Source organism: Chelonus insularis, unplaced genomic scaffold (assembly GCF_013357705.1).
Source record: "Chelonus insularis isolate UGA/USDA-ARS -01 unplaced genomic scaffold, ASM1335770v1 contig_398_pilon, whole genome shotgun sequence".
In the NCBI taxonomy this organism is placed as follows: domain Eukaryota; kingdom Metazoa; phylum Arthropoda; class Insecta; order Hymenoptera; family Braconidae; genus Chelonus; species Chelonus insularis.
In genome coordinates this window covers 634116-653610 of record NW_023276553.1, presented here as the reverse complement: position 1 = coordinate 653610, position 19495 = coordinate 634116, and the positions used below count along the sequence as shown (strand labels likewise).

At 29.1% G+C, this 19495-nt stretch overlaps 4 protein-coding genes across 4 annotated transcripts; 1 reads left to right on the top strand and 3 right to left on the bottom strand.

The window, feature by feature from the left end:
* Positions 1-929: 929 nt before the first annotated feature.
* On the bottom strand, positions 930-2551 carry LOC118067929 (forkhead box protein D3-like). Its single transcript, XM_035084951.1, has one exon. The coding sequence runs from the start codon at positions 2352-2354 to the stop codon at positions 1269-1271; it is 1086 nt and encodes a 361-aa protein (XP_034940842.1). The 5' UTR covers positions 2355-2551; the 3' UTR covers positions 930-1268.
* A 2974-nt stretch (positions 2552-5525) lies between these two features.
* On the bottom strand, positions 5526-12458 carry Dab (DAB adaptor protein). Its single transcript, XM_035084995.1, has 7 exons — positions 11903-12458; positions 11389-11603; positions 10921-11064; positions 10653-10796; positions 10335-10583; positions 10019-10255; positions 5526-9950 (listed from the first exon to the last, which is right to left on the bottom strand). The coding sequence occupies exons 1-7, from the start codon at positions 11937-11939 to the stop codon at positions 6114-6116; spliced, it is 4863 nt and encodes a 1620-aa protein (XP_034940886.1). The 5' UTR covers positions 11940-12458; the 3' UTR covers positions 5526-6113.
* A 618-nt stretch (positions 12459-13076) lies between these two features.
* On the top strand, positions 13077-15584 carry LOC118067960 (digestive organ expansion factor homolog). The gene is made up of 2 exons (XM_035084992.1): positions 13077-13214; positions 13279-15584. Exon 2 carries the CDS (start codon positions 13388-13390, stop codon positions 15500-15502), a length of 2115 nt encoding a protein of 704 aa, XP_034940883.1. The 5' UTR covers positions 13077-13214; positions 13279-13387; the 3' UTR covers positions 15503-15584.
* A 69-nt stretch (positions 15585-15653) lies between these two features.
* On the bottom strand, positions 15654-18399 carry inaF-D. Its single transcript, XM_035084996.1, has 2 exons — positions 17178-18399; positions 15654-15931 (listed from the first exon to the last, which is right to left on the bottom strand). The coding sequence occupies exons 1-2, from the start codon at positions 17938-17940 to the stop codon at positions 15717-15719; spliced, it is 978 nt and encodes a 325-aa protein (XP_034940887.1). The 5' UTR covers positions 17941-18399; the 3' UTR covers positions 15654-15716.
* Positions 18400-19495: the final 1096 nt, after the last annotated feature.

Genomic DNA, 19495 nt, shown 5'->3' with positions numbered 1-19495 from the left:
TTCTATATATAAAAATATATTCAATATATTAATGAAACAAAAACACCAATACGATTTTTGATTGAACATCTGTTCATAGATTTTGACGTCTGATCAAACTACTGATCGTATTTTAGAGGTATGTTTCAAGTCAAGTCTAATTTTTCCTTCTTTTAAAAATTACTAAATATTTAATTGCACTAATGAATATATTAATATAATATGTTTCATGCAAAATGGCTTATAATTCCAAATGTTTAATCAACTTAACGATGAAGATAAATCTAAAAATTATCTTAACAGTGAACAAAAACGTTTATATATTGCAAATGAAATAATTATAATAATAATAATAACTATTATAATGATGATAATAATAATTAATAGTAATAAGTGTATAATTTTTTACATGTAAGAAATATTATCTCGTATTTTACTTATTTAATATATTCCAGCCATCATCATATCAATATAAACGTTGAGATGTGCAAATAACACATAGATTCATAATTAAATATTTATACTAAAACTGAATTTATTTGATGAATTAAAGAAATGTATAGTAATGGGCATTAAACATGTTATTATTTACCATTAAATATTTTCTTAGATTTATTTATAAGAAACACATACAATCATGTTTTTTGATGAAGTGTAATCGCTCAACCAGTTTAGACCAGTATATATATATATATATATTTATTTATTCATATATATTAGTTTTGTTCAACAATTTTCATAAAGAAAAAAAATTATACTATTCATGAAATAATTTTAGTTTATTTTCTTTATGATTTCACTCATACTAATGTCTCATCTTACAATATCCAAATATTATTCTCATAAAGTTTGAAATGATAAGAAAAAAAAATAATATGAGAAATTGGACTATCAAAGAAACACGAGTTTTGGAATAAATTACGTTATCAATATACATTTTGGTGATTTGATCAATAAGATAGATATGTGAATTTCTGATATAAGCAATTTACAATTTTTAAGCTAAAGTATAAACCTGAGTCTAGCCTAAAATTAAAACATTGAAAACACCCAATCACTTGAAAGAGCCGACCACTAGGCATTATATTTTCATTCTTCAAACAAGCTAAAATTCTTGAGCCTTCCGTGGACATTTTATTTTATCTAAAAACTACATACATTAAACTTTTTGTACGTTTCGTAGAAATATAATGGACTACTAGAGCTACTTATTCGAATGTACTTTTTTGTTTTTTTAAATACATAATAAATATAATAAAATCATTATAAATCAATGATAATATTAGTGGTTAAACAAGGGGTGAAAAAGCAGATACTTGACTTCTTATTTCTCGATGATCTGGAGAACTGAGATCAAGAAGACCAGTTATATTCTGATTGGAATGAGCTTGTTTACCAATGAGAGCATCTATACTGAAACTAGTTTTCTTATCAATGCCTCCTGAATTGATGGATATAGCAAGACGATCAGCGATATTGGTGGTCATCGTGGTTGTTGGAAGTGTTGATGAATTAGTTATAAGTTGACGAATCTGTTGATGAGGTGCAGTGAGTGGCACTGGTTTATAAAGTGGTGGTGGTGGTTCCAAAAATGCACCAAGTTTCAAAGCTTCTAGTGTCGTCGGTGGAAAATCGAAAATTGGAAGTCGTGGTGGTGATGTTATGTATGTTGTAGTACTAGAGTTTGGATACGTTAATCCACCAGTATGATTAACTCCTGGACATGTACTACGATCACCACAGATAGCAAATGTTGCCATTATCGTACGATCTCGTAAGACATAATGTGGTGGTGGCCTTTTGTATCTTTTTCTACGTCGAAGGAAACTACCATTATCAAACATATCTTCAGCTAATGGATCAAGTGTCCAGTAGTTTCCTTTTCCTGGATTACCCGGTTCCCGAGGTATTTTTATAAAACAATCATTTAATGATAGATTGTGTCGAATAGAGTTCTGCCAAGCAGGAAACTTTTCATGATAATAAGGAAAACGTGCCATTATAAATTCACATATGCCACTAAGTGTGAGCTTTTTTTGTGGTGATTGAAGAATCGCCATTGTTATCAAAGCGATGTATGAGTAAGGTGGTTTTATTTGTGTTGATGAAATTCTTTCTGATGGAAATGATGATGATTGGCCAGACTTTTGACTTCCTGAAATGACTGAATAATTTTTTTTAACCACTCTGTTGCGATTCTTCGTAGTCCCACCAATATGCGATGGCATATTCATATTTTTATGTAAATGTGGTGATAAGTCTTTTTGATCAAGACTTACTGGATCCACAATCATACTGCTGCTATCGGAATCTTTGTCACTATCAATACATCCATCACAAGAAGTGTTTGATATCATTAAAGGTTCCATTTCCATATTGACAGTTTTTTTTTATTATTTAATATCTATCAAGGATGAATCATGGAATAAAAATATCACCACCTTGCATTTTAAAATCATAAACTAAAATTACATCTTATACACTGCTTTATTTCTATCACATATTATGATATTTTATTTAAAATCATTGATAAGATGTTTTTTGAAATCTTCTAAAATTATACTAGTGTCATTGTTCAATTGAATCACCCAAAATATTATCTTCATCAACTGGAACTTTTGGATTGTAGCTTCTTCTTTTTCCTACAGTTTCGTAATATTTTATTTCAACTTCCAATAATTTATAATCACTTCTGCAAACACACTCTTCAAATTAATGATTTCATTAAATAATATTTCATCTTATCGATCAACTTTTTTCTCTCAACATCATCTAGTCTTCTTTTTCACACTGCCATCACTACAATAGTCATTCTTGAAACAATCCTTGTCAATTATTGAGCACTACAACCTGGCAATCAGTATCATGCAGATTATTGTCATTATTTGATCTTTTTAACACTGATTTGAAAAACTTGATCGGTGAAAGTGGTATTAGTGGTTGATCGTTAATCGGTTGTTTATTTATTCCTGCAGTTGGTTTGAAATTTTATCAAAAAGTATCAATGTATAATCGCGCTATAAGATGTACTCCTAAAGTAACAGCAAGCAACACGTGAGTGAACAAAAAGTCGATTAAAAAAATAAAATCCGGATTTAAGCGATCTTGCTGATGGTAAGCGTGAACTGTACAAGAGATGGCTTGTGAATTGATTTAGGTTTCATCACTAAGGGGCGGTAACCAAGAGGCGGGTATAATCATAGTCCCCACCATTATTACAAGGGCGGTGACTGTGAGTATCCCCCTCCATATTGAAATTTAAGTGATTTATCAACATAAATTGATTTGCTTAGGGCTTTTTTTTTTATTTTTTAATTAACAATAAATTTTTTAATTAAATATAAGTAAATAATGGATTTAAAATAATTTTTGAAATTGGTTTGAATAATGTTTTAAAAATTGTTACTATTAAAAATCAATAAATGGCTTTATTGAAGTGTCCAAATAAAACAGTAGTTGTGCAAATTACTACACGTCACTTATGCTCTTCAACACCACAAAGAACATTTAAATGAAGGTAAAAGCATAATAGTTGGTTTGAAATAAATTGTTGATATGAAATAGAGAAATTGTGTAAAGATATTGTTTGTCTCCTTGAGACATATTCAGTCAACCATTGAGCTTAAATGTCGAAATATTAAAGCTGCTTTGACTTTCAAGCTTCTGTCATAAAACGTCGACTGAAAAAAAAGGACTCGACTATTGGAAAATAGTTGAAGAAAGGATTGTTTTAGTAAAGAGTATTAATTCCTCGAAAATTTCTATAATTAAATCCTTTTTTTAATTTTTTTTTATTTTGAGGGAGTCAATAGAACTATTTTTTTTTGAAGTAAAGATAGAAGAATAGGCGTGAAAATGATAAAAATAAAGCTTCTACTTAGGACCTGGAAACAATAAAGATTTTTTTTTCTAGTTATGAATGCTGAGTAGGATATCATTCTCCCTTTGGACCCACAGGATGATACTGGTGGAAATTTTTATAGATACGAAATAACTCTGGAAATGGAGTAAAGCAAAAAAACATCAACAGTTTGTATGAATTACAGTTTGTTGACTCGTAATGTCTACTTTTTCAATGATCAATTGTTTGAATTACATTCACTGTTTATTCCAATGTAACGAAAAATTATTTATAATTTTTATTTTTAATCGAAACCAAAATTTTATTATCTGTGCTATCTATTTGTATTTACATCACATTATCTTTTAAATCATAAAATTATCATTGAACACCAAATATTATGTGACGATCACAAAGGAAACATTTTTTATCTAGAATAATCCTCATCAAATCCTCTACAAAAGTATTTTCTATACCAAATTGCAAGTTGAACTATCAAATTGCATTGAATTTCCGATTGTGTTGTTAGCTTTAAAGCTATCGGAATCGGATGAATACAGAGTTGATGACATGTACTCAGCGTCAAAATTATTTATAAATAGGTAGCCAACATATACGCATTTAGTTTCAGTAGTTAGTTGTCGATAATGGCTGAAAAATAATACTGGTTTAGAATAAAACCTTATTAAAAGGCAACGAACCCTTTCCAGTCACCTCGAGTAATGATAAGTTTGCTGGCTGCTATGTCACCCAAACCTCAAAGTTTCAAGCAACTTCCTTTTAGAAGATAAAATTTATAACACTCTTTTCATGGATGATAGAAAAAGGTTCTTCAATATTCTATTAAAAAATATAGTTCTAAAATGGATATTTTGGCAACAAAGCCTTCTATTGTATTGAATAAGTTACAGGTAATTTTCATCTTGGTTTTACGATCAAAGACAAATCGTTAGTAGGGTTGTAATTATTTTAATAAAAGCATTCTGTGTTCAAGTAAACACGATATTCATTTCGATTATTGAAGCAGCATTCAATATATCCTCTCAAAATGAGAAACTGAGAATACATAACCGCTTACTCTACTAAATGTCTCTTTACTTGATTATTGCTTCCGGCACAAACCAATAACGTTCATTGATCTCTCTTCTACTTCTCATCTGCTAACCACATTACAGGTCGTTTTGAATTTTTATATGTTGAAATTTTGGCTTAGATTCTCGTAGTCAATACAATGTAATTATTATTTTTTGGCTACTAGTACGTCAATAAACAAAAATCAAAAAGAAAACTTTTTCAATTTCAGCATCAACTAGTGATAGTTAATGTAATGAAGATGCTCATCTCGAATAAATTTTTGAGTTAGAAATGCTTTGTAAATGATGAACGCCAATCAACTCACCTGTTGCTGAAAGTTTCTATACTGATTATTATAAAATGAAAGCTCACTTGTTCGACATAGCTATTAAAAGATGTTGGTGAATGGATGATTTGGAAAAAATTTTAAAGATTGTGGAATAGTTGATATAAATTTTGGAATACAACATTGTCAAAGTAGCAACTACCTTTTTACATGTTTGGATTTAATGAAAAATCTGTACATATGAGTTTGGTTTTTAGAATTTTATTTCAATAATAATTTAGTTTTTATAAATTTTAATACAGATTCATAACGATAGAATCTAAATTACTTAACAAAAATAATGAAATGTTTTATGCAAAGTAAGTACTAATATTGTTGTAGCGTCAATTTATTATTCAAGGTTTAACTTGAATTAATATAAAAATTTATTATTTATTTGTGTGAACAAAAATTTTTTATATGGTACGGGAAACTTTCGCCGGAATTAAAATCCATTCCCCTCTTTAGATGATAATGACAATTAGCTAGATTAATTTATAATATATCATTTCTGCTTGGTATAACTTGGAACAAAATTTCACACAGTTTATAAGAACTTTTTACAAATAAACCTCTTTGGAATTGTTTTTTGGATAAATCAAATAAATTCTTAAAACCAAATATTTGAAGCATAATTACAAGTAATCAACTACGGTAAACTTCATATAAAATTCTAAATATATTTAGGATCAAATCGAAAATAGCACACTTAGATATAATTTGATGAACCATACGAGTATAAAAAAGTAGGAATTTTTTCAGCTCACGTAAGCCTTTAAAATTTTCCAAATTGCAAGCAAACGTTAAAACTATACGTTTTATTGGAGTGTATTTTACATTTTCATTTAAAAAACTTTATAACATTTAAAATGAATAAAAATGAAAATATTTTTATTAATTGAAGAAATCATCATCATCAAATGGATCATTTTCTCTAATAAAAATATTAACAGACTCAGACTTTTTAATACCATGATGTTCTTTAAATTTATTACTATGACACTTTGTTTGTTTTGGATGTTTTAAATGTACCCCAATATTAGCATCAGTTTCTACATCAGGTTTTAATACAAATACATTTTCGTTGATTTTTATGTCTTTATCTACTGCTGATGCTTTTTGCTCATCTGATACTGAATCATCTATTGGTGGTGAATCCTTAATGTTACTTGGGAAACCATCTAAGCGCGGATTCACATTTGACTCTGGTGCATGTGAACTTGGATCTTCACTAGATGCATTAGAATTCTTTTTTAAGTCACTTTTGAAAAAACTAGATTGTCCGTACATTGATAAATCGTAATTCATACACTCATTAATAGATTGTTCATGACTAGACGACTGCATTCGTTTCAAATTATCTGGACTAGGTTTGCAGTTAATTGGCCCAGTTGATGGTTGTTCTTCTGGTTGAAGAAAATCATCTTCGAAAAGTGAATTTTGGGATTTAATAGATGTTTCTGGTTGTTTATATTTAAGCATTCGTTTACGATTGACACTTTCATTTTTTGATTCAACATCAGCAGGCCAATAAAATTTGTCTCCCCAACTATCAAACTCTTGATCACTATCCCAATAACTTTCACGGCTTCTAGATCTATACGGACGATAATGTTCTAAATCATTATCACTACATTCAGACTTTGATACCCCATATTTAACTCTCGATTCTGTACAAATAACATCGATATGCCTATCTTCATTAGCGCTATTAGGTCTTTTCGGCCAATTTCTTTTCCGAAAACTATACTTATGTGAATGATCAACTTGATGGCAATGATCTTTCTCCCAGCTTAGAGAATATTCGCAAGGTAAATGCTCTCTATTGTTTCTATAATAATGAGGATTGTGTTTCCGATACATTACAGGATAATTTGAATCTGGTACACCATGTCGCCCCCAAAACCTACTATCTTCTTCTCGTCGCTTTTTTTCATACTCTCTTCTTGACCATCTATCGTCATCATCGTAACCCATACTTTCTTGACTACTGAATTTTTCTTGATCCCTGTCATCTTCACTCCAAAGTGGCATTCTTCTTTTGCTTCGATCATTTTCATAAAGTGAATGATCTCGCATTCTATATGCATCTCTTTCTCCCAGCCATGGTGATCTTTGACTATTTCTACATTTTCGATGGGCCATACATTCATCTTCTTCATAAGGATTTTTTCGAAGTGTGTAAATTCTATGTTCATCTTCCCATCGTTCATCTTCATGCCACGGCGAGGAATCTAATCTAAATCGATGATTATATTTATCCCAAGGCATTTCATACATTTCTTTATTCATTCTTTCTCTACAATGTCTTTCTGAATCACTCATTCTTGCCATGCTATCATAATAAACCATTTTCCCACAGCTTGATTTCAATCGTGAATGTTTTCCATTATAAAACCGTCCTTCTTTTGGTATGCCATTACTTTCTTCACTTTCCTCTTCATCCTTCCACTCATTGTCACTTTCTCCAGAATGCCTGTTGGTAGATATTTTAAATACTGATTCACTGCTCATTTCTTTTTCCTCCGGTGACCATGGTGATGTTCCTTTTGAAGAACTGTGCTTTTCATATCGATGTTTGTCTGATTGGAAAGCATCAATATCAAACTTAGCCCAATTGTGATTTTTAGATTCTTTAACAACCTTTTTTGGATTTGTAAACGGACAAAAAACATCTTCAAAGCCACATGCACTTGCACTCATATTTTTTGTATTACCTTTGGAACTACTGTTATTCAACATTTTTATTTCTTCAAAAATATTTGTAGATACAGCTTGTGAGTGCATATTTTTTTGATTATTATTTGTAGGACTTGGAGTCATAGATTGTGAAACTGAAAATATTTTCATTAAATCTTGATCAATATTATTTTTTGTAGTTTCACCAAATGATTCAATTGGATCAAATGACTCCTCATTGATTGGCTCCTTTTCAATTGCAATTTCCCTTAGAGCTGCATACTTATCATTTAGTGCAGTAGAGTTTGATCGACTTTCAGTTTTATCACTACTTTCATTTATAACATCTGTGAAGTAGTCAGTTGTATTTGTTTGTACCGTACTATGTTCAGTTATCGCTTTTTCTGGTTTGGACTCAACATCATCTATTTTTTCTGGCGAATAAACACTTTCGAATCTCGTTGGTACTACATTACTTTCGTCTTTTTTAGGAATTATTTCAGAGTTTTTATGCTTTGTGTCATCACTTTTTAAAACATCAGAATGCGATTCATTACAAGTTTGCATTTTAAATTCAATTTTTTTCTCGTTTTCACATTCTATATTTTCTTCTATTTTATCTTTTTCATCATCTTCAATTACTTGTGGTGTGTCTTTCGGAGCTACATTCTGATCAGTATGTTCAATTTCCAATAATTCTCTGAAAACAGCATACTTGTCATAATTTTCATCATCTTGAGGTTTAGGATCAGGTTTCGAACTTTTCGGTTGCATGAATTGGTCACTATCATTCGTCTCCTTTGAATCATCAACTGGAATAATTGATTGTTGGGAATCACGTAATTGTAATTTAGCTATACATTCACTTAGCTGCTGAAGAGTTAAAGTTGTTAAATCTGAAACATTCATATTCAAATACGTTGCTAACTCAGCAAATTTGGATGATGCAGAATTATTGAGAGAATCATTAAAAGATGAATTTTTTTGAATATTATTTGCGGAATTTAATGATTGATGAACCAATGATGTTAATAGGGAAGATGTCACAGTAGTGACGGAACTTTGTTGAACGGAAGAAGGTATTCTATTCATATTGTCTGTCATTTTGAACTCATCAGTATCTTTAGACATTAACGTAGGTTTATGTGTTTTAAAAATAGTAGTTATATCTTGATGATCTTTTATTTCGTCATTTCTAACTGATGATGATAGCATTTCGTCTTTTTTTAATAAATTATTACCAAAATCATGGGCTGGTCGTGAATATAATGTTGTACTTGTACTGCTTGATGATTGCTTTGGAGGAAGAGGCGGAGGATCAATTGTTACATTAGCAGTTGATCGTGGAGGTGGCTCAGGAACGACGTCAAGTTCTGCACTTGAACTTGACAATCGAGAATTAGCATCAGATGAGCAGGAGCGTAATGGTGAAGCTGGGGAATCATTTATTATTGAGTAATCAATAGGGCAAGATTTATCGATTGAATTATTTTTACAATTGGCCGGTATACTCGAATCTATACTTTTCTTTTCGTTAAAAAATTGGTTATTTGAACTTGACAATTTTTCAAAATTTTGAAAATCATCTGTAACACTTTTTTCTAATACTTCTACAAATTTAGTTGGAGTCCATTTCGACATTGAACTATCTTCTGGTGACAAATTAACAGGTTCTAATAGTGAATCTTTTGTAATTTTCTTTTTATCGTCGATTTCTGTTACTTCATTCCTTAAAGATATATTTTTATCCAAAATTTCAAATTTACCAAAATCAGCAAAATTTTCGTTGCTAATAGATTCTTCGAAATTATTTTTATCAGATATACTTTCACCAGATGTACCTATCGAAACATTAAAATGAGTTGGGAAAATATCACTTGAAGTTGTAGTTACAAGATCCTTTAAAACTCGTTTTGGTGGATTTTTTAAATGTTGAAAGAAATCTTTTTTATCAATATAAGGCTTACTCAATCCTGTTCCTAATGGATCTAACTCCGTAAAAACATCAATCTGTGGACTTTTATCCTGAACTCCGGATAAGACAGAATTGTTCTAAAATACAATAGAAAAGTTTTTATTAGAAAACTCCGAGTCACTTGAGTTTAATAAATTAGACTTACGTGATTTTTTTTCTCATCATAAGCAGTATTTGATATATCTTGAATTTCGTTATCGCACAAATTTTTATCCCTATCTTTTTCTAGCCAATGCTCTGAAGATGGTAATGATGTTTGACTCGTTAACAAGGTTGAATTTTTCGGTAAATTTGAATGCATTGATGAGTGTTGACGATCAGAATGTCCGCGTTTTAATGAAGAAGGTGGAGGAGGTAAAATAGGACGTATTGAATCTTGAACCTAAAAAAATATTAAAAATCCCATTATTTTCATTGCAAAAAAATAATTAACATTTTGTTCGTCATTACACTAGTTTTACCTTCATATTTATAAATGAATCGCCAAATGGATCAGATTCAAATGAATCTTCTAAAGAACTTCGTGGATGATCTGGAGTTAATTTATCCATTTGATGAATGCCTTGTTGTATCGAACTTAACTCAATCTGTAGATCTAGGAGATCAGCCATTACTCCATCACTATCATTGGTTGGTTTATCAATCAATTTTCCACTTTCAGCATTCATTAATCTAACTCGATGCATACAGTTTTCAGCACCAGCTGCACCCTGATAGATAAAAAATCATAAAGTATATTTTTTATCTTAAATATTAATTATTAAATTAAATAATACTACCTTAGTATCTGGCGCTGGTTCTACGAAAATACTATTAGTATGGAATTTTGCACTGTGCTGATCAATGTGATGTTTTGCAAGTTCTATTTCCTTCTTTTTCAATTCAAAAACTACTTGAAATAAATCACGCATTGCAATAACAACCTATTAAAAATCAAAGTAAATATTTTATTAATTTATGTTGAATTGAAACTATGTTATCTTATAAATGGTTATTAAAAGTAATATTTTTTCAATAATTATAATAATATTGATTAATCATACAAACCTGATTCGCTGCTTTATCCGTTTTGATGCCAAAAAATCGATGACCTGTATCGGGAGATCCAAATATGTAACCAAAAGCTCGTGAGTCACTCATGTCTTGAGCAATAAAAGAAATTTTATGAACAGGATGATGATAAAGACATTCCTGAAAAAAAAGAAATATTTAACTCAGTATTTAGAACTTGAAATATCAACATTTTATTGATGTACGCAGTGATTGTCGAAAAAAAAGAGTGGGAGAAGGGCCGAGAGAAGGGGCCTTGAGTGCTATCTCTAGTAGAACACAGACAGGTTTGATCAGCCTTACAGCAGACTGCTCCAAAATCTTACCAAGTGCTATTAAGATGATAAGTAGTGGTAATTACTGGTAAAAAAATATACAAAATCACAATTTTAAAATGAAAAAAAAATGAATCAAAGAAATGTGATAAAGATCCAAAACTGAAAAATTTTTAAAAAATATATTTACCCCAGACTTCTCATCTCGTAATCTTAAGCCATCAATGCTGACTTGAACAGCGATTCGTTGTTTATGTTCTCCAGCGGCTCTTATAGCCATTTTTAAGTCGGCTAAAGCCGCTTGACACATTCTATCACCCCGTGCTTCTGATACTTCTAAAATCCCAATAAGTTTCGCTTTGAATGACACACCTTCCCCGAGAAATCGGGTTGGTTCTTTTTTGTCTGTAACAAAGATTTTATTTACTGATGGAAAAATACTATCACAATGAGGTTTTATAAGAGAGAAGACTTTTGCTTTTTTTTTTAACTCTTACCAGGGTAATTGAAAAATCGAACACTTTAAAATAGAATATAACATCAATTAAAAAAAAAACTTGACAATTTTTCAGATACTTTTAAACTTGTTGAACGTAATTGAAATAATTATTGAATTATCGAGATATTGTTTTTTTTTTATTAAAAATACGAAATTAATTTTGAATGAAAGATAATGTAATTAAAAGAGACAAAGTAATACTTACATTTGCATGGGCTATTTTTTTTTCGCAACGTTTGCATTGAAAATCTGTGAATGACTAATAAAGACGATAAAATAATTAAGTTACTTATTATTAAATTTCATTCATTTTAAAGGCTTTTTAGACACATTTTGTGTATGACAATCACTGTTTTTACCATCATATTTGAAATCTTTTTTCATAACAAAATTCACTAATATTTTTGATTATCTAAAGTACATAATACTATTACTCAATATATTGTCACAATTTAAATTTTCATCGTTGCTTGAATTCGTCAAGATAATAGTATAAAATATAAAATAAATATTGTCAATTTAATTAGAAAAAAATAAAAATTATTTAAGTAACAACAGCTGTCCTTAAACTCAGAATATTTTCTTGTAATCTTTTTTCACTTTTCGCTATCTCTTTCACCCTTTTTAATCCATAAATTTCTCTTTCTTTTTTTCGCGTGCGCGCGCACGCAAACTCCCCCGTTCTATTTTACCAAGTCTATCTCCCTTTAACTACCCTTGATTGATCAATAGTTTTACGCCTTATGCCTTTACCGCACAAATGTAACAAGTTATACTGTCACTAGAAAGCGCTCAAGTATTTCAAATTCAAAATATTATTCTTGAAAAAAAAATAAAAATTTTATAAACAATGAAAGAACCAAGTGGAAAGGATCTTAAATAATTTTTCAACGATTACGAATCTGATAATTCAAGTTTAGACATTTATATGTTGACGAAAATAAAAGATTACTATTGTAGAAGAATATTTAAAAATAATTATCATGATTATTTATTTGAAATTTTATTGATTTACGGATATTTCATTAATCCGCACTTTACGAATTTCAAAAAGAGGTCACACCCCCATTTTTACACGCATTGTAGTGTATGCAAATTTACAATAGTCGTGTTCACCACACACTTTTATGGAGCATGCGCACGAGCTCATTTTTGCGTAATATCATATACATTATTTACTAATATACTGTACCAAATTGCGAAAAAAGTTAGTACTGCACATGCGCTCCGTTTCGCATGCTCCATGAAAATGTGTGACGAACACGACTAATAATTGTGGCTAATTTAATAGATGGCGCTTGCAGTCTGTTAAGGGTCATTTACATCAAAAATGGTAAACGCATTATTGTGGATGCACCTTAAAAGTGAGTCAGCTGTGAGGAAGCGGTTTTTCTCTTAGCTTGTGCTTTCGTTCGTCTGGTACACGTGTTTCTTATTTGGATTATGTGTATGAATTTCTGATTCCACAATATTTACAAATAATAACTTTACTGTTGAATTAACAATTAAGCTCATTGGTAGGTAAATAAATTTCAATGTTTTACATTTCAATGATCAATAATGCTATTCTTTAATTTGTAGATTCTGCAAGAGTGTAGTTTATTTTTTTTAAAAAACACATATAACTACACGTCAAAAATAAAAAAGATTTTTTTGGTCAAAAAAGAGTGATGTGCTAATAAATAACAAAATGAAACATAAAGATACAGATAACTTTGAGGATGAATCAAGTGAAGAGGATGAAAGCTCTTTGAAGAGTTTATTAAATACGTTTCAAAAACGTGATGAAGTTCAGTTATCCACTCAACAATCAGCTGTGATATCCGATGATGATGAAGAAGAAGAAGAAGAAGTTGAAGAAAACAACAGTGATATACTAGGTTCAGATTCTGAGACGAAAGATGAAGAAGAAGAAGAAGAAGAGACTGATTTACAAAAAAAAAGTATAGATGACAATATTGAAAATGAGGAGGAAGAAGCTGATGAAGATGAGTCTGTCCTACAAGATCCATTTGTTATTCATTTGCTTTATGACTTAGCAAATGACTTATATCAAAACATATCAAGTGAATCTCCTAAAATTGAAACCCATTCATTGCAATGGCCCACTCTAGGTAATATTAATGTATATATCCCTAAATCTGAACCTCCGAGTACGAGTCCGCCACAGAAAAAGCAAAAAATATTATTATCTGAAGTAAAACAATTTGCACAACCTGGTAACGTTCCAAATAAAATAAATAAAATTAATTGGAATGGATTACATGTTAAATCTCAAATACGAAATAACCTTACTAAAGCAAATTACATTAATATCAAAGATATGCAGAATATCAATGAAAACATTCTAACACCGATTCAGGCAGAATTATTTTCTATTATAAATAATTATCAAGATTTTCTATTTTGTGAAAGAACAATTTCAAACGATAAGGAAATTATGTTTACATACTGTCTTCATGTCATGAATCATCTTTTAAAGACTAGAAGTAAAATTTTACATCACAATAATAAGTTATCTAAAATGAACAACGGAACGATGAGTGAAATACCAGAAGAATATCGTGATCAAGGTTTAGTGAGACCCAAAGTGCTAATAATTGTACCATTTCGTCATTCATGTTTAAAAATAGTTGAGATGCTCATTGCTATACTATTTGGTGATAATAGTGATGGTTCTGTAATGAATAAAAAACGATTTTTAAAAGAATATGGTGGTGAAACAATATTCATGCCAAAGACAAACCCAAAACCTGAAGATTATGAAATAACCTTCTCAGGAAATACCGACGATACATTTAAAATTGGCATTTCAATTACCAAGAAAACACTTAAACTTTATTCAGAATTTTATTCTTCAGATGTAATAATAGCTTCACCCTTGGGATTAAGATTGCTTATTGGAGCTGCTGGAGAAGAAGATCGTGACTACGACTATTTGGCATCGTTAGAGTTATTAATTATAGATCAAGCTGATATACTGTTAATGCAAAATTGGGATCATTTGATACATATTATGAGCCATTTACATCTTCAACCAAGAAAGTTTCATGGCACAGATTTTTCTCGAGTTAGGAGTTGGAGTGTGAATGGATGGTCTAAATATTATCGACAAACATTAATATTTTCTAGTATACATACACCAGAAATACATGCCTTATTTAACAAAAAATGTGCCAACTATGCAGGTAAAATAAAAGTTATGAATAATGTACAAACAGGTTCTATAAGTCAGGTAATAGTTCAATTACCTCAAGTATTTTATAAATTTAATGCAAGTAGTCATACGCAAGCTATAAATACAAGATTTGATTTTTTTATAAAAAAAATATTACCACAATATAAAGATAGTATGATGAGTCATACTCTTGTATATATACCTTCCTATTTTGATTATGTTAAATTAAGAAATTATTTCAAAAAGGAGGAACTAAATTTTGTACAAATTTGTGAATACTCAAAAGACAATAAAATCGCTCGTGCAAGAGATATGTTCTTTCATGGTTCTGCTCATTTTCTCTTGTATTCTGAGCGATTTCACTTCTTTCGTCGAATCCGTATAAAAGGTATTAAACATATAATATTTTATGCACCACCTTTATTTCCAAATTTTTACACTGAGTTATGTAATTTTATGTTTGAATTTGATCCAAATTCATTAGCAAAGTCTAAAAGTAATATGACAATTTCTACTTTATATTGTAAATATGACGCAATGTACTTATCAGCTGTCGTCGGTACTGATCGGTTTACTAAAATGATTGCCTCTGATAAATCCACTCATACAATAATAACAGGAAATTGATATTTTACTATTATTTTTAATAATAGAAATAGTAATATTAAATATATGAGTATTGATCATAAAAATTAGAAAAAATTATAAATAGTGTATCTAATATAAATTATATTAATTTTAGTTAAGATTTTTCTGCTAATTTATATACTTAAAAAATTTATACGTCAATTATTTACAAGTTTTTGTATCTAATTAATTGGTTATTAAATTATATTTTTAGTTAAAGTTTTTCATCTATATTTTTCTCATGTAATTCCAAAATTCTATTTTTTACAGTTGTGACTACAGGATCAATTGTTGATCTATCATCCAAATTTCTTGATTCTGATTTTTCTAAAGTTCCGTCATGCGTTGATGCACAAATAGTTTTCAATTTATCGATCAATTTTGTTTGATTCGTAGATGACTTTTGAGATGATTTTTCTCCATAAGTTTCTGAAATATAAAATGAGAAATAATGTAGATATCATTGATTATTAAACAACAAAAGTTAAAATGTATGTTTAAAATTAATTTTACCATTTAATATTGTAATAGAATCAAGCGTAGTTTGTACTAATGAAATATTGAAAAAGTCGACTTTAGACGAAACGTTAAACCTATGAGCTAATTTCAATGAAAACTGAGTGTGATCCTTAGGATTCCAAATAAATACATAATAAAGTGATAAAATTATTGCTGCTAAACTAACTGATATAACATATGCAATCACTGTCATAACTCGAAAAGCCTTTTTCCGATGTTTTGGCTCATATAGCTTGTCTTTACTCTCTTCTCCAGCAAATTTTATTTCATTCGATGCTTTCATGTGAGATTCTCTCGCACTACGTGTGCCTAAACTTCGAGTAATACTAGCCATCACATTTTGGGCACTCATTTTTCGAGGTAATTGCATTGTTAATTAATTCAAAAAAATAGATTAATTTTTTTTTATAGAGACACAACCCTCAGTTGAATGATTTATTGCTTTTGTCACTTATAATGTTACGTTTTCAAGTAATGATAGTTTATAGAAACATTCCTAACTATATTTCGTCAGCATTCTATCACCAACATTATAGAACTTGACTTTTCTTTACATTTAATCCGTTTGAAATACCAAAATCTACGTTTCTTTATAAAAACAGTCAAGACTATTTCAAGACTTGCGTGTTTAGGATAGTTTAATGTATACAAAATGCTGGAATATATACAGAATCAAGTTTGATTCTGCGCATTTTCTCGCAAGAATTTTTCGCCCAGTCCTGTCGAAGTTAATGCTTTTATTCATTTTTTTTTAAATGTTATTTGCTGAGATATTCACAGAACATTAGCTTTTAATAATTTTTCTTTGTGATTAAACAAATATTATATACAAGTGTTTAGACAAATTATATTATTAATAATTTTATTGAATTATTTTTGTTATTTACTTAGTAAATAATGTAAATAATTTTTATTCACATTTTTTTTTAATCTGTAATCCTCTAAACGATGATTGAAAAGCTCGTTAATTTGATGTGAAACCTTATATTTACACAATCCAATATTGAGTGTTTATTATATAAGAGTAGATAGATATTTCAATGAGTTCAGTAGGGTACATTAACGAGTATATATGGTCTTTTTTAATTTTTAATTAACTAAGAATATAGAATTAAATTAATTTTTACTACTTATATTATCGAATGTATTGTCTTACCTTGGTTGAGAGGTAGGAGCAACTTTGTGATTGGATGATAGCCTAATGGTGGCAGAGATTTGATGTTTATATTATTGTCTCCAACAACATACTCATGAGAAGCTACATTATTACCGGAAGTTTGAGAACTATTATTATTTCTCGAATTTTTTTTAAGCTGAGTAGTCATCAATAAATATTTAGTTGCATTAATGTAGTTTGATGGAGATGATCTGCTTGTGATTTCAAAATTTTTCTTTGTTTTCAAACCTTCAAATTGATTGTTCATAGAGTTATGGATATTTGATCGTTTATCAAAAATATTATTGTGATTTTCATTTTCATTTATCTGCATAGATGAGTTTTCGAATGTCATCGCTTTAACAATGTTTGGATATGAAGACATTAGTTGAGAAATATTAAATTTCCGCTGTTTAGAATTTTCATTCCAAACAGTTTCCTTAAAAATTTGATCTTTATTTCTTTTATCAATGACTTTTTGTTCTTCAAATGGATTTTGTATTAAAAAATCCGCATGAACACCATCCATTACATGTGCTCGATAAATTAATCGTGGATTTGGTGGTTGCCACAAAAATATATAATACGCACTCAATACAATAGCAATAAAGCTGACAGAAAATAAATACGCCATAACAGTAATAATTCTAATTATTTTTTTGGTACCGGGTCTATCTTCATATATATTATTTTCTTTTTGCAAAGCAGTGGTTGGACCACTTTGATTAGTTGAACTACCCAATGGATCATTTTGTGTACCCATAATGAATCTTTATCAAATTTTTTTTAACAATTAACAAAAATAATAAATAAAAAATCTCATGAGTTTTTCTTGTAAAAGTACTCACTAAGACTAAAGGCACGATACTAAAAGTTTCTATTAAGCTCGTTGTTTCCTTTTCCACGTGTTATAATAACGCGCAGGCGTCCAAGTTACATTACGATCATCAGCAACATATTTACGCAATAGGATATTACATCTTTAATTTGAAGATTAATTTAATAAAACTTCTATATCGAATAATGATACTCAATAATTTTTTGACTTATACGATTTCATAAAGATTCAAAGATATTGATGATTTTAAAGGTACAGAAAGTGACCCACTGAAACGATTCCATCAAGATCATATAAGTTTTTTTAAAAGTTTGAGTATACACCAAAATGAGAATGATTCTATTGAAAGAATAAAAATATGATAAGTTTAATAATATTGAGTGGAGTAGAATAGAATGTTGAGCAAAAATAGATTCGTGAAAACTAAAAAATACCTTTGAAGAACACTATATATGTATATATATATATACATATATGTATATCGTGATTAAAACAATCAATTCTTATGCTATGATTATACTTGACACTATTTCCATTATTATATAATATAAAAAAAGTTTTATCACTTCTATAAGTATTATTACAATAGCAAAATATACTTGTTATTTATATCCTTAAAATGGCCAAAAATGTCCAATTATGTATAGAAAAAACAATCTCGACCAAAAGCAAATTACATTGACCTGAAAAGGGTGTCTTGTATACAATTATACATACATATAGACGTATTTTTACACATGATGGAAGAAATATGCTCTTCATTAAAGCATATTAGTTTCTGTAGAATGAAAGAAAATTGGAACGAGAATAAAATTGAGGTAGTTATTACGTAAAACTGGTTATTGCAAGCTTTTAAATTCATATAGGGCATTTGGTGGTATTATGGTACAATAATTTTTGAATAACTAGTTTAGTATAACAGTTGTACAAAAGAAATTTTTGAATAAAAGTAACTTGAAATTTAGAGTAAACTAAAACATATACCTGAACAATAAATAGAACATTCACTTGGTGAACAGGATGTTTGCGATTGACTGATGCAGATAAAAACTAAATAAAGGATTTATTAGAATTATGTCATAGTTATGCAGAAGTGATATAAAATGATCAATACTTTCAGAAAAGCATTGTTTATTCTTTTAATATTACTTATAATTTACTTATTGATATTATGATAAGATTTTAAATTAAAAGATATCAATTTTGTAGTTGGAAATTCACTTTTAGAATTTATGATTAAATTAAAATATCTATTTTTCTACAGTTTTCATTTTTTTGATTTATTGCTAGTATGGTAACATTTTTCATTATTATAATTGGTATACAAATATTCTGTCTTTTTTATTGTTTACCAAAATTAAAAAATGTCCTCTTTTTCCAATTCTTTTTCTAGCAATAAGTAATTATGATAATCACTATACTTCGATTTGTTTTGTATTATCATATTTAATTTTTATCAACATCATCTGTTTGTAATAAA